The following is a 13730-nucleotide window of genomic DNA, read 5'->3' on the forward strand; positions in this document are numbered from 1 at the left end:
TGTTCACCCATGTAGGCCTCCTGACTTTTTTGCCTGACTTCCTCTTTGTTGGGATGCATCACTCCCGAGCTTGGAGGAGGTGATCCTCGAATATCAATCAGCTTTCTTGGGCACCTCTTCCTTCCAGGACTTTATCCCATGGAAGCAGATCCCTAAAGAGGCCAAAGTCTGCTCTCCTGAAGTCCAGGGTAGTGAGCTTGCTGTGTGCCCTCCTCGCTGGCCCAAGGATCTTGAAATCCCACCATTTCATGGTTGCTGCAGCCAAGGCTGCCCTGGAGCTTCATGTTCTCCACCAGCTCCTCCTTGTTGGTGAGAACGAGGTCCAGCATAACACCCCTCCTCATTGGCTCCTCTATCACTTTACAGATACACTCAAGTTTACAGACATACTTAGCACAGTTACATAATTTATAGGAAACTTCTGAAATGCACAAAATTGCTTAAAGGATTTGCTCTGAGATGGACACAAGACAGGACTAAGTCCTGCTTTTAGCAGCTGCAAAGTGCAGTTAAATTAAAGCTAATTTTTAAAAGTTAACATAGTTAATTTAAACCAAGAGGCTAAAAGCAGTGGATACTCACTCTGAACCTGCATGATGGTGTGTTACAGAAGTGAATCCAAACCATGATAAACGAAACGACCTTTCATAAACTTGAGAAGATCTCATTGTCTTCAGTTCAGTGAGGAAAGGAACTGCACTGGGTCCCTCAGAAAGGCTGGGACATGATGAACCGAACCTATTCACTCTTCAATGAGCCATCAGTCACTGGTTTTGAATGGTGAAGCTATAAGCTCCTCTTACACTCTGGTTTATTCTCTTCAAGAAGTATAAAATCTTGGAAGCGTTTAAGGGTTCTTGAATTTGACATTTCCCACACACACTTTCAAGTCTTGTTTGCCTATTATAAATGTGCTAAGGAATGTACTGAATGAAAACAAAACCAACCAGGTTCTCCAAAACAACGTGTCTTTTCCCATAAACACAGAGATTAATGTACTATACTTCATCCCTATTAACTGTAGTTCACTGAGTAGAGAGTGGCAATTAGTCATTCAAGTTTAATTTTACACAGTGCAACTAAACGAAAAAAACCTTTCAGAGTCGCAACAGAACATTTAACCGCTACATCTGAAACACCAGCTACTCCGGAGGCACATATGTGTTGTACACTTGCATGACGTGCTCACACCCAGGGAAAGCCCAAGGCTGGGCTGGGAATACAGAGGCGCTTGGGAATGATGCAGCCTACAGACTTTTTGAAGCCTCCCTCTAGAGGTTTCTTGAGGCCCCCCAAATGTTACCTCCCAAATCTACACTGCCCCGAGTTCTGAGCAGTCTTAATGCCCCTCCTGAATGGAGGTGAAGCTCTGCAAAGTCATCCTGCTCCTGCTCTCACAGTGCCCAAAGCATTGCTTGAAAAAAGGAACACTGTAGATTAAAGCGAGAAACACTTACATACATTTTGCACTTGGAATGAGGAAAAGGAAGGTGAGAGTCAGGATTTGGATACTGCTGGATTAAAGGTGGCAGGAACATGAGTGTAAGGATCTGGGGACTAAAAGAACCACGGAAACCATGAGGACATTTGCAGGGTGCTGGGAACAGGCATAATCATCCCAAATATGGACAGAAATGTGCTGGTGTATTATGGACATAGGCCTGTACATAAAATATAAATAAATATCAATGCATGCTTGTATATATATATATATTTAGAGACAACAACATGGTATGCAACTACATAATAGATATCGGTATTTCTATACGCTGTTCTATCTTCTATATTATGATAACTCTCCCATACAGAAGTGAGGGGGCAGCTGTTCTCTACAACCTTGCACTATGGATTGACTTGCCAATTTGTGAGACAGCAGTTCGTGTCTGGACCTTTCATGCAGAAAAAAAAAAATCTTAATGGCCTCATGAAATTCCCCAGAAGCTTGCAAAAGGAATGAAAAAGTCCTTGGATTCAGAGAGGAAAGACTTTTGCTAAACAATGTCTCAGAACCCATATAAGGCAAAATCTATCTTTCTCCAGATGGGGACAGAAATTGAACCAAGAAATATCCCACTAGACATGAGAACTTGATGGGGCCTTTGGAATAAAGTTTGGGCAGGCAGTAAAAGAATAAATTCTTGGTGGAAAACAGCACTGAGGAAAAAACTCATAAAAGGGACCAAGAATTCTTTAAGGTGATAAGGTGTTTTTCTGTGCTGTGCAGCCTTAGCTGCAACCCTTCTGCCCATTTTAAAATGTCTCCAAATTTCCATCAGTCACACTAAGAAAAGCCAGATGTGATGAATAATGTAGGCTTTCCATCGTGACATGCCCAGATCTTCTGTAGCTCATGAAAAGCAAAGGCTGATTTTGTTGCAGAATCGGTAAAACCGTATCATGTAAAGAAAAAACACTCAGCTCAGGTACCAATAGCCAGGAAGCGATGGCCAAGTGCACAGAAGAGCAGGTCAGTGACTGAGTATCAAGTCCTTGCAGCCATAATTATGTGTACCGGTACATGTATTCATAAAAACACATCTGCCTGTGTCTATACATCTGTGGTGAAACCTCTGGCTGTAGGAGAGACGAATCTCAAACGGATGTAGATATCCAATGAACAAGGAGGGACTCAGCTCCTGTTACCCAAAGCAGCGCACAGCTGTGATGGTTCAGCCAGTAGATAAGCTCTGCAGCATTTTGTCATGGGGCATCAGGTCTGGTTGCATAGGTTTACAAAATGATGGGATGTGTTTTTGGAATAAAATCAATCTGTGGCTACTAAACACACAAAAAAAAATTCCTCTGGGTGAGAAAGACCTGGAAACACAATTCAGTGGAGGGTTGGAAAATATTGTGGGGAACTATCATCGCTTTCTTCACCTTCCTACTCTCTCCTGCACATCTGTTATTGGCCAGTTTTGGAGACAGGCTACTGGATTGGCTGGATTTCTGGTCTTAGCTGGTACAGCTGTTTATATCTGAAGAGGGATACGGAGAAGATAGGGGTGATGTAGAGGTGCACATTCATCGGCTGCCTCCTGCCATCTGGGACTTCATTGCTTCCTGTAAGCACAGCCTGTGATGTGCAGAGACAACTAGTAGACTGTGAGAGAGGTCTCCTTGCCTCTGTGAACGTTTTAGCCAAAACTTCAGCCTTTTCTGGGGTGCCTAGAAGGGTCAGAACTCCCCTGAGTTCTGATCAGATCAGAGCTGAGCACTGATCAGTCAAAAATGCAGCTCTACAGGACTGCACATCAACATGTGATCAGGCGGAATGAATGGAAACCAGCATTTCTAGCATTTGAAAAATTGTCATAATAGTCAGTAAAGAAACAATAATGAGAGACTCTGCCAAAGATCCAAGACCAAGCTGGCAAAGGTACTTTGCACTATTTAACACAGTGCAACTTTCCCCATCTGCACACAAAAGAAATTTACCTTTCTTACGGCATTCAGGACAGCTGCAAGAAGACCAAAAGGTCTATATAGATATTTTCCCCTCACCTCTCTCATTTTTACTGCAAGTCTCCTAGTACTTCACATTCTTCTAGAAGCCCTAGCTCCTGGAGACAGGATATCTCCATTTTGTACAGAAATAAGTTTCTATCCTTCCTGACTGAGGAAATAAACTTGAAAGCACGTCTGTTCTCACCATCTTCAAAACTCATAAGGCAAATCAGATGGCCTCAAATGGTTAGTCTGATTTAGAAGAAATATATCACACAATTTAAAAATAATTTTCCTTTTCTCACACTGACCAGACTTTTGAGTTCCTGGGCTGGGTAGTGAGGTGTGCATGTCTAATTCAAAAACATTTCAATTCAGTGAAAGGAATCTTTCTGACATTAGAGGCTGCAGATCACATCTGTAACACACCGGCTGGAAGTAAATTAAGACTGATGCATCTCATTATAGTTAACTATCATGCAGATATAGACAGAAATACAAAATAAAGTGGAAAATTGACCGTTCCCTTCAACTCCGTCAGTAAGAACTAATAACGCTTTTGAACAAGCATCAATACATGTACACGGTACTATGAATGCCAAGCCATACCTGCAAGATATGACCTATCCCAAGGCACATGCTTAAAAACTGCCCAGTGCAGAGCATCACATCACACTGGTTCTCAGATGAGTAATCTTTCAAGTATTTTGCAAAATACTTTGAGATTTGGCATTTAAAAAATAGCCTGCATAACATTATTTATTGCAGTCCTTCTTGCTGAAAAAAAAACCTCACCAATCCTTTCCTTTTTGAATCATTTTCTTCTTAGTTATTTTAGAGCTTTAATTTGGAATAAAAGGGACTTTTCCTATGGATGGATGAAACAGGACAAAGGCTGTTCCGTAAATTGCAGCCATGTGCACATTACTAACCTGGAGAAACTCTCACAATTAGTCTGCCTTGGTTTACTTCACGTGAAAAACAAAATAAAATTCAGTATAAAATATCAAGAGCTGGTTTGACATAGAGGCAAATTCTGCCACTTTCATTTCACTTGAGGAGAAACCCAACCTGCAACTAAACTAATGAAAATCACAGCATTAGCCACCAACACTATGAGATGGAATTAGATTGAGAGTTTTTCATGTCACACTGTGTCACACATGGTCAGTCTTGTCTGCACAAAGCACATGCTCAGCTGCCTAACACCAATAAAATGCAAAGTGTTGATGCATGGATCCCAGACGCCAGATTACTAATGCCCATAGATGACAGCTATGGAGCGCCTGGGCCTTCTGCTCAGCTAAATGGGAGCTGCTACTTGCTCGACCTCTAAAGAATTTTCCTTGGTGTGGTTTGGCAGGAGACTTAATCTTTTAACCTCCAAACACACATAAGGGTAAGAGTAAAAAAAGACTCATCCCTATTTTCAGCTGTCATACCAACTCCAAGAATTCATTCTACCTGTGCTCTTGCTTTCCTTAACTCCTCTGATACGTGTAATATCCCCTTCGCAGACCAAACATTTAGAAATACTCCAAGAAAAAGAAACTTTGGCTTGCCCAAAACCAGTAAATCCAACAAACAACAAGTTGGTCTGGGACTATATACAGAACATGCTGAGAATTAACACGCACACATAAAGGTAAATAACAACTTAATTGAATAATATGGGATCAGGACCCTAAGCATGGCTGAAACATGAGCTATTAAACCTATATTCCTTCTGGCTTGACTATCAAAATTGAATTCATTCAGTAGCAGCCCCCACTAGGATTTTGCTGCTCAGTGTATTTTTATCACTAAGCAGTTTGAGCAGTATTTTTGATCAGTTCCTAAGCAGACATTTGAACGTGGTGGGTCGTTATTTTTCTGCTGGCAAAACTTCTTTAAACCTTGTTAATCAATCTGCATGGTTTAAGTTACTGTATAACTTACACAGTCAGCTGTGCAAATAGCGGGAGCTGGAAAGCAGCTTCCGGAGACATTTGGTTGGCATTGCCACTTAAGTGAAACTCCTTGCCAGGAGAAAATTCGGGTTAATTGTGGCAGGGTGAATCGTTAGGTCCCCTCTGCTAGCAGATGCCTCATTTCATTAGCCTGAGGGGCTTCAAACCCCTGGTCCTTCCTGAGACTTCTCCGCTGACAAGACCTTCCCATGCAGAGCAGTGGCAGTTGAATTGTTCGCTCCTGCTTGCGATGGTGGAAAATTTCAGATGCACCTTCCCAGGATCACCTCACTTGCCAGTAAAGTTTTGATAATTAGAGACAAGGCTGTTTTCCCTTCTCCACTATGCTGGCAACTGCGGATGAGTTGTGTTAAAAAGACTGGATGTTGTTTTCTTCAGCAAAGCAGCACCCTGTCGCAGCTGCTCTGCATGTGGTGCTACAGCAGCAGTCAGTGCCTACAAAAGGTGGGAGACTGTCCTTGAGGAATGGAGACAAATAATGATGGGAACATAACGGTGCACCTGGGTATCTTCATTAATGAGTCCTGTAAACTGCGGATCTACAATTGGATTCCTTTTCTTACTGTACTGATTTCTGTAATGCTGATTACTGCAGCAGCTGGGCATTTAATGACACACAAATGAGAACAAAACCAAACCAGGGGAGAACAAAATGTCACAGCGCTGCAAGTTGCCCTGTCAATCACTGGGTTTCATCTGCTTTCAAGCAGAAGAAATGCCAAAGTTGGGGCCCTTGAGCCAGGAAAACTGCTGCTGAACAAAAGGATAGTTATCTCCATAGTGGAGCCTGCAGAAAGCACCTGGTCGGGATGCCAAGTCTCCTGAGGACACCATTTCAGCAGGCAAGGACACCAGATGTGCCAGCTAATCATGGCTGTGAGAGAAGGAACACAATAAGGGAAAATGGAGAAAGGGGGAAAGGCAGCAACATCACAAAGTGATTCATGCTGGGAGGCCAGGGAGGACGAAGACCTGCACTTCAGACAGAAGCACGACCGTAAGAGATAGAAGATGAGTGTTCTTAGCCTGTTTTGATGTCCCTACCTGATTCACTTTTATAGGTTATATTTCACTTTTAAGAATACACCAGAACTTCCATCTGTGGGTGAGCATGGTTAAAAAAAAAAAAAAACAAAAACAAACAAGACACACCTTCTCTCTCGCTCTCTAAGTAAGGCAAATAACATTACCATATTAAGTAACACTACACTATTAAAGCTGTTACTGCAAAGTACCAGTTCCAAAGCAGACTTAGGAAATGGATAGCTCTGCAAGAAGCAGAGACCAGCAGACAGCCTGTCACCTCCTGCTCCCATAGAGGAAGCTCGTGAGGACAAGTCTCCAAAGGATGCTTATCACATTTCCTCTCCAGGTTACCACTGGGGGCTGGAGAAGGTGGACAGACTGGTAGTACAACCCCATGAGTTGACTTTCCCAAGCATCCCCAATGAGACAGCAGATGCTTGGAGTATTCAAAGCAGGCTACAGAGGTTTTTGTGTCAGGCAGAGGTTTTTAAACCTGCTCTCACCCTTAGGCAGATTCACTTTCCTTGTGCTTGAATGCCTTAAGGCAGAGCAAATTGATAAAAAATATGTTCTTCACCATCTGATCTGCAGTCGCTATTTCAGGTGCCAGAGCTACCACTATAAATGTCTTTGCAACTACATCTGGGAGAGATTTTCTTCCATAAGTGAAATTTTAGGATACGACATCTCATAATTACTCAGTTCACTATTATATTACATAATCTGTCAGAGCATGAAAATGCTCTTCAGTGTGCTCTAGAGGAAGCAGTTTATCTTGCTTTAAATTACATGCACACCTTCTGCCAATCCCCGTGGCACACAGTGAACACAGCTCTGAGTCACAGGATTGCCTATCAGCAGCCACAGCAGAATCGAAGGCTCTTTTAGTAATTAAAGGTAATTCACTTTAACTAGATATGGTTAAAGGTCTCTCCAGCCAAATGGAGAGTAACACAGATAGTACATCTACCATATCTATAAGGTAGGAACAAAGGGTTCTTTCTGTCATTCCAAACACACAATATTAATTACTAAACGCAATGAAGTTTTGCATATAGTCCATTTAGTGATGGCTTCTAGTTCAGTAAATTACACACTTATTGTTTGTTTTCATTCTAATACCCGGAAAACCAAACATTTGTTTAAATGCTGCTACTCACTCTTAATGCTTTTTGTTTTTAAATAGCTGTAAGCAAATATAAGGTATTGTCACTGAGATTAATAAAAAAGAACAAAATGGTCAAGTGAACTAAAAATCAAGGAATATTTTACTACAGAAACTGCAGATTTAGGAGGTTTCACCATAATGACTTCACGCCTGAATATGGAAACAGATTCATTCTTACATTAAATCTCTCTTTTAAAAAACCTTAATATATACTAAAATACAGAAAGGTGCAGCAGGTATTTCAAAAGAATCACAGAATCACTTTGTCTAGAAAAGACCTTTAAGATCATCAGGTCCAACCATTCACCCTGCACTGCCAGGTCACCACTGAACCATGTCCTTCAGCACCACATCCACACAGCTTTTAAACACTTCCAGGGATGGGGACTCCACCACCTCCCTGGGCAGCCTGTTCCAATGCATTATAACCCCTTCTGTAAAGAAATTTTTCCTAATATCCAGCCTAAACCTCCCCTGGTGCAACTTGAGGCCATTTCCTCTCATCCTGCCACTTGTTACCTGGGACAAAAGCACATAGATGTGCATTTTTCTGAGTTCATCCTCTCCAGCTGGGAGGACCCATCAGGGAACCATCCCCTTGCAATCCCATCCATGCACCTGCATGCTGTCCAGTGCCACCCCGGTGCATGACACATATCCACAGGCTTGTACAGCAACACAACAGGACTCTTCAGCTACATGCCTGTCCTCATTTCTCTTCTCCTCCCCCTTGCTGCCAGCTTGAAGGAGCCGAAGCTTTGATTCATGACCAATATTGACTCCCCATGTCTGCCCTCTTCCCACATGCCAAGGCAACTCCCAAATGTAACACTCACCTCCCAGCAATCATCCCCATGAGACACAAGGAGAACCTATGGAGCCCTCTGGAGCTACCCTCACAGGTAAGAAGCAGCACGGAGATTCAGTGGGGTGTGAGATGTCCCCCAGGACAAGGGCACCCACTGAATTTGCCCTCAGGGGGCCACAGCTCCAGTTTAAGAGAAGGATAGCTAATCCTCAACAGCAGATGAGTTCTACAACAAATGGGTCTATTTTAAAAGGCAAGACAGAGTTTGGATGGTTTTCACGCAGAGCCATCAGTTCTTCCTCTACCTCTGAGGATGATTTCTGCCTCAGTTCTAGTACTGACCACTAAGTCCCACCACCTGCTACACCTTTCCCAATGCCCTACAAGCTAGTGAGGAGTCTGCATTAGGTTCTTTCCCACCCACTGCTGGCAAAACAGACACAACAGTGGGGTGACAGAGTGATTATTCAGAAGCTCCTCCATTACTTGGGACTTGTCACGACAGCGGCTGGATAGATGGTGCATCCCTATCTCTTTGCATAGTCAGATCAGGCTTTTCGTTTTCTGTAAAGCCAGTTCGCTACAAGCGACAGATTTGCTCCCTTGTAGAGGCTGTTTGCAGGTGTTATTCTGGGATAGAACACAGCCAAATGAAAATCCCAGTATGAAAGTTAATGTGGAAATCCTCCTGAGAGACTACTACAGAACAAAGTGCATTTCCTCTGCCAGGCTATTTAAAAGATGTCAAGCACACAGCTGCCATTCTCTTCTGCTCAGAGACACTGTAACTGTGACTACTGAGCCATACTGAACAGAAAGAGCATTCCCAATGGCATAAAAGATGAAGGGTTTGCTTCTAGAGTAGTATCTCTGGAGACATGACATCTCCATCTCATGACAACCACTAGCCTCCTGTAGTCCCAGCTGATGTTAGGCAAGACTAGTTAATATTCAAAGCTAAGCAAAAGGCAAATATATGCAAATAACTAGCATCTCAACAGAGATCACAGTACCTAAAATAGCCACCACCTCGTCGTCCTGGATGACTTCTAGGGATCCTGAGACCACGAAGCAAAGAGCATCAACGCTTTCCCCAGCATGATAGATGAGGTCCCCTGGGGCGCAATGGATCGTCTGAAACTCCACAGCCAGGGCTCGTAAGCAGCCGTCGCTAGCCAGACGGAAGGCAGGGTGCTCGTTAAAAACTTTCCGGTTTAGGTGCACGCAAATATCTGCTCTCATATCCTTTGGGCAAATTGAGAGAACCTGAATAAAAGAAAAGATGAAAAATAATCAGCTGGGAATATGACACCAGGCCAGCACATGCTTTCTGAAATAACTGAATGGGTGCATCTTAAGATCTGCCTGGGTGGATCTTAAGATCCATTCATCCAGTTATTTCAAAAAGCTTCTCGTAGGAGTTTTATCTTGAACCAGGGTGGTCTTTTTCTACCCATCTACTACTTTCACTGCAGCTGAAAGGGTGGTATGGAAGAAGGGACTATTCTGTTACACTGTTCTCATTCCTAAGAATTTTCGTACTTGCTTTCTAGAATCCAGGTGGCACTACTGTGTGCTGTTTGTGGCTACCCCTCCAGACTTGGTGTCCACACTATCCACCCACTGCTACACTCAATCCCTGCAGGAGCACAGAACAGATGCTCAGAGCTGGAGGAACTTGAAGACATGCAAATATGACCCATTCACAATAGGAAACACATTTTGCTCACGTCCAGAAAACCTAGTCTTCAAAAGTCTTGAAGTAGATGACCACTTACCGATGCATATTGAAACGCACTGAGGGTTTAGTTTCAGTGCTGTACAGACCTACCACTAACCTGCCCTGGTGGGCTTACAGACTAGAAAATCCAAAGAGCTTGAGATCAGAGCAAAAAGAAAGTATTATGAAACCTCGTGAAAAGTAAAGGAAAGGTGAGAGAAAAGCTGTCCTGTGAACATGAGGATGTCTTCATAGTTGATCAATTAAATAAGACCTTCAATTAATGTCTTATCTTAAAGAGCTTTCCCTATTGAAATAGTGACACAGCGACATGTGGAGGGAGAGAAAACCTCTGGGTCTTGTTAGGTTTGTAAACTATGCATTTAGTATTTGCACATCTTCCTAAACACACTAATGTCCTTAGAACCCTAAAATGCATGATAGCTAATTGCACTGAGAAACTTATAAAACCTTTTGAAGTTTTTCTGGGATAATTAATAGACAAGAGCATGAGATCGAGAGCACTCTGGAAGTCTCATACAAAGACGACTGCAGATCAATAGTACTGATTAATTTCTCATTGAACGGAATTAATCTGGCAGCTTGCTCTGCAGACAGTGTGAGAGACAGGGACACTGGGTCGATGTGTTGACTACCATTGAATATTAGCAAACAGAGGGAGACTCTGGTAACCCTGACTAAGCTTTGAGGCAAATGGTCGTGTTAATATTGAAGTAAAGCCACAATTTTCATTTCTGTTTAATGTAGAAGATGTATTAAAAAAATATTATTGCAAAGTATTACTAAAAGTCTTAAAGCATAGAATGGGAAAAACTGTAAACAAATTCCAGTATAATAACAACATTTAGTCCCTTTCTTATTTCAGCGGTTCAAAGTTCCTTTGAATGCCAAAAGGTGAAGCAGAAGTTATTCTCCTGTCCTCTGTACTACGACAGTCTGAGGCTAGAAGGGGCTATTGAAACCACCTGCACTAACCTTTTGCACTTTTAAGTTTCATATCAGTCCCAGAAGACCTGGTAAAATTATAGCCTAGAAAGCTTTGATTTAATGTTTTCAAATGATACAGGGCAGTTGACCCAGTGGACATCTACTCTCTCTTTTAAAACATGTTGCTTCTGAACTCTTTTTTTTTTTTATTTTCAGCCAACAGCCAGTGGATCTCATCATGTTGCTCACATAAAAGACCTGCAATCATCAGAAATCTCTTCCACATGTAGGTGTTTGCAGAATATGATCAGGTCATTTCTTGATCTTGTCTTTAATAAACAAGAGAGACGATACTTCTTGTGCCTAACACCGTGAAGCACAGTATCTCTTTGGAAACTTCCCCATAGCATGAGCTTTCCTCACTTGCAACTACCTTCCCAGATCTACCAGATGATTGGTTTTGAGTTTATTTGACACAGAATCAGTTTGGCTTAATGCTATTTTTCTGTAACAAATTGTTGTATAGAAGACATTAAAATACCCTGCATAAGTCTGTTTTCTCATTAAAATTACTAACAAACACATTTGACAAGACATTCTCCATAAATCATCATTTGCATTAGTAATAATGTGTTGTCTGAGTCACAGTTTACACATTTCCATAATGTTATTAGGGGCAAACGTACTTTTATAAACTTATACTTACCTGAGTCATTTCATTTACCTTTAGAAATATGGGCACACCTTAGTTCTTCCAGTAAAAAACCCAAAGACTACTTTTGAGAGTGACTGTTTCACCTCAGCCCTACTTCTGGACCAAACTGAAAGCTTGTCTTTATTATAACATAATAGAAACATGCCATCTTTTTTCTTCTCAGTAGTAATTTAATGAAAAATTCTGCTTTATTTTGTATCATGATTGATGATTTTTAACATTTTTATCTGCTCTTGGGCCTAAATCGTGGTTAGAAGTTTTTTACATCCTTCAGTAACGTAAGTGCTTTTGACTTAACAAGGCCATGAGCCACGAATCCTCTAACACTGCTCTTAAGAAAAACGTGTGTATTCATACATGACCGATTTCCCAATTTTATCTTTTAAGGTTCCAAAATGTAGGAAAAATTGGTTCAACTATTGCAGAGGTTGTAACTGTAAAATTTGGAGATGTTCTGGGACCCTTTCTTGTTTTGAAGTGTAAATTAATTGTGTCCCTCAAGAATAAAAGCCACTTGGATGCGAAGTAGCATATTGCTTCCTCACAACTAGAGTTAAATATAGAGTATCAAAAGTGAGCAGTCGAAGTATTACTCTTTTCATAGACACAACAAGCATCTATCATTACACATATGAAGAGACAGAAAAAAATCCATTGCACAGAAAAAGCCAGTCTTAGAAAGCATACTTCAGGAATTTTCCGATGTCAAGATAAAGTGATTCTCCTAATGACGTATTACTGTATGGAGACACATGGAGATACCACTTATCAACTAGTACAGCAGTAAATGAGTAATGACCCAAGAGTTAGCCAGGATCTATTATTTTTTATTTCAGTTTTCCTGTCTGCTCCACTGCAAGTACTGAGAACAGAGAATAAAATAACAACTAAAAGAAACAATATTGAAAGATTTTGCAAAGGAGCTTTGACTGATAAAGATAAATGTAGATATACGTAGAGGAAAAAAGAGCAAAGATAGACAATCTCAATATTCAGCAATGCATTTAATGGATGCTCCAAGCACAGGACTTCATAACCTCCAACCTGACTTTGCAGCACTTCTTTTTACTTCTCTGTTTAGAAACACCATCATCATGAATTCAGGAAGAGTCTTACAGATGTCACCAGCCTCTCTATTAGTTGTACTGTGAAAAGAGGCTGTTGCTGACACAGATTACATTATGTAGTAATTTTCTTGCTTCCGAAGAAGACATATAATGTGATATAGGATCACAAAGAAGCATTTGGAAGCTAATGATAAATAGTCCAAAGATCCTAAGAGAAGAAAATGAGAAAATAATCACTTCAAATTCAGATAAATATTCTACTGAAAAGAATCCTTTATTGATAATACAAGACTTCAACATTCTTCTTGTGAAATGCTCTTACCGAGATCTCAGCATTTTTAAGGCAGCATGCAACTAAAAAGATACAAACTAGTAGCAACATGGTTGTACTCAAACCCATATAGCGTACAAATGCACACACATGGGTGTAAGAGAAATTACATTTAAGGGAGACGATAACGCTCCATCTATAGTTTCACTGTTAGGGAAATGTCTCCAATACTTCATGCCAGTAGAACCAGTTCAGCTGGGCATTTGTTCTAGCCTATGTATTCTTTTAGCAGCCTATCAAAAACCACCAGGACAAATTTCTGAAGAGGAAATTTCCTTAGAGATTTCAAGACCTTTCTCAGCGAAACCTGTAGTTTATAAGCAAGGCAGGATATTAAGGTTTCTGACTGCAATGCTTTACTAACTGATGGGTTCGGAGCACACGGCTTGTAGCAGGCAGTCTGCAGGGACCAGATGCTTGTGCTGCTACAGAAGTTGTTCCGTAATAAATCTGTAGCCACAGACTTTGCAGTCAGCTTTCCCATATGCATCCCCAAGCAGCACGCAAGAACAGAACCTGCCACATTTCAA

At 41.4% G+C, this 13730-nt stretch overlaps 1 protein-coding gene across 1 annotated transcript in view; it reads right to left on the reverse strand.

The window, feature by feature from the left end:
• Window positions 1-242: 242 nt before the first annotated feature.
• KCNH5 (potassium voltage-gated channel, subfamily H (eag-related), member 5) overlaps window positions 243-13730 on the reverse strand; it is a gene marked incomplete at its 3' end in the record, with an annotated part of 110180 nt that continues 96692 nt past the window's right edge. Inside the window, exons 8-9 of the mRNA XM_010140583.1 lie at window positions 9433-9685; window positions 243-358 (exon numbers count right to left, since the gene is read on the reverse strand). Coding sequence (XP_010138885.1) covers window positions 243-358; window positions 9433-9685 — 369 coding nt within the window. The remainder of the gene's footprint in view (window positions 359-9432; window positions 9686-13730) is intronic.

The sequence above is a fragment of the Buceros rhinoceros genome, unplaced genomic scaffold (assembly GCF_000710305.1).
Source record: "Buceros rhinoceros silvestris isolate BGI_N320 unplaced genomic scaffold, ASM71030v1 scaffold7347, whole genome shotgun sequence".
Lineage (NCBI taxonomy): Eukaryota > Metazoa > Chordata > Aves > Bucerotiformes > Bucerotidae > Buceros > Buceros rhinoceros.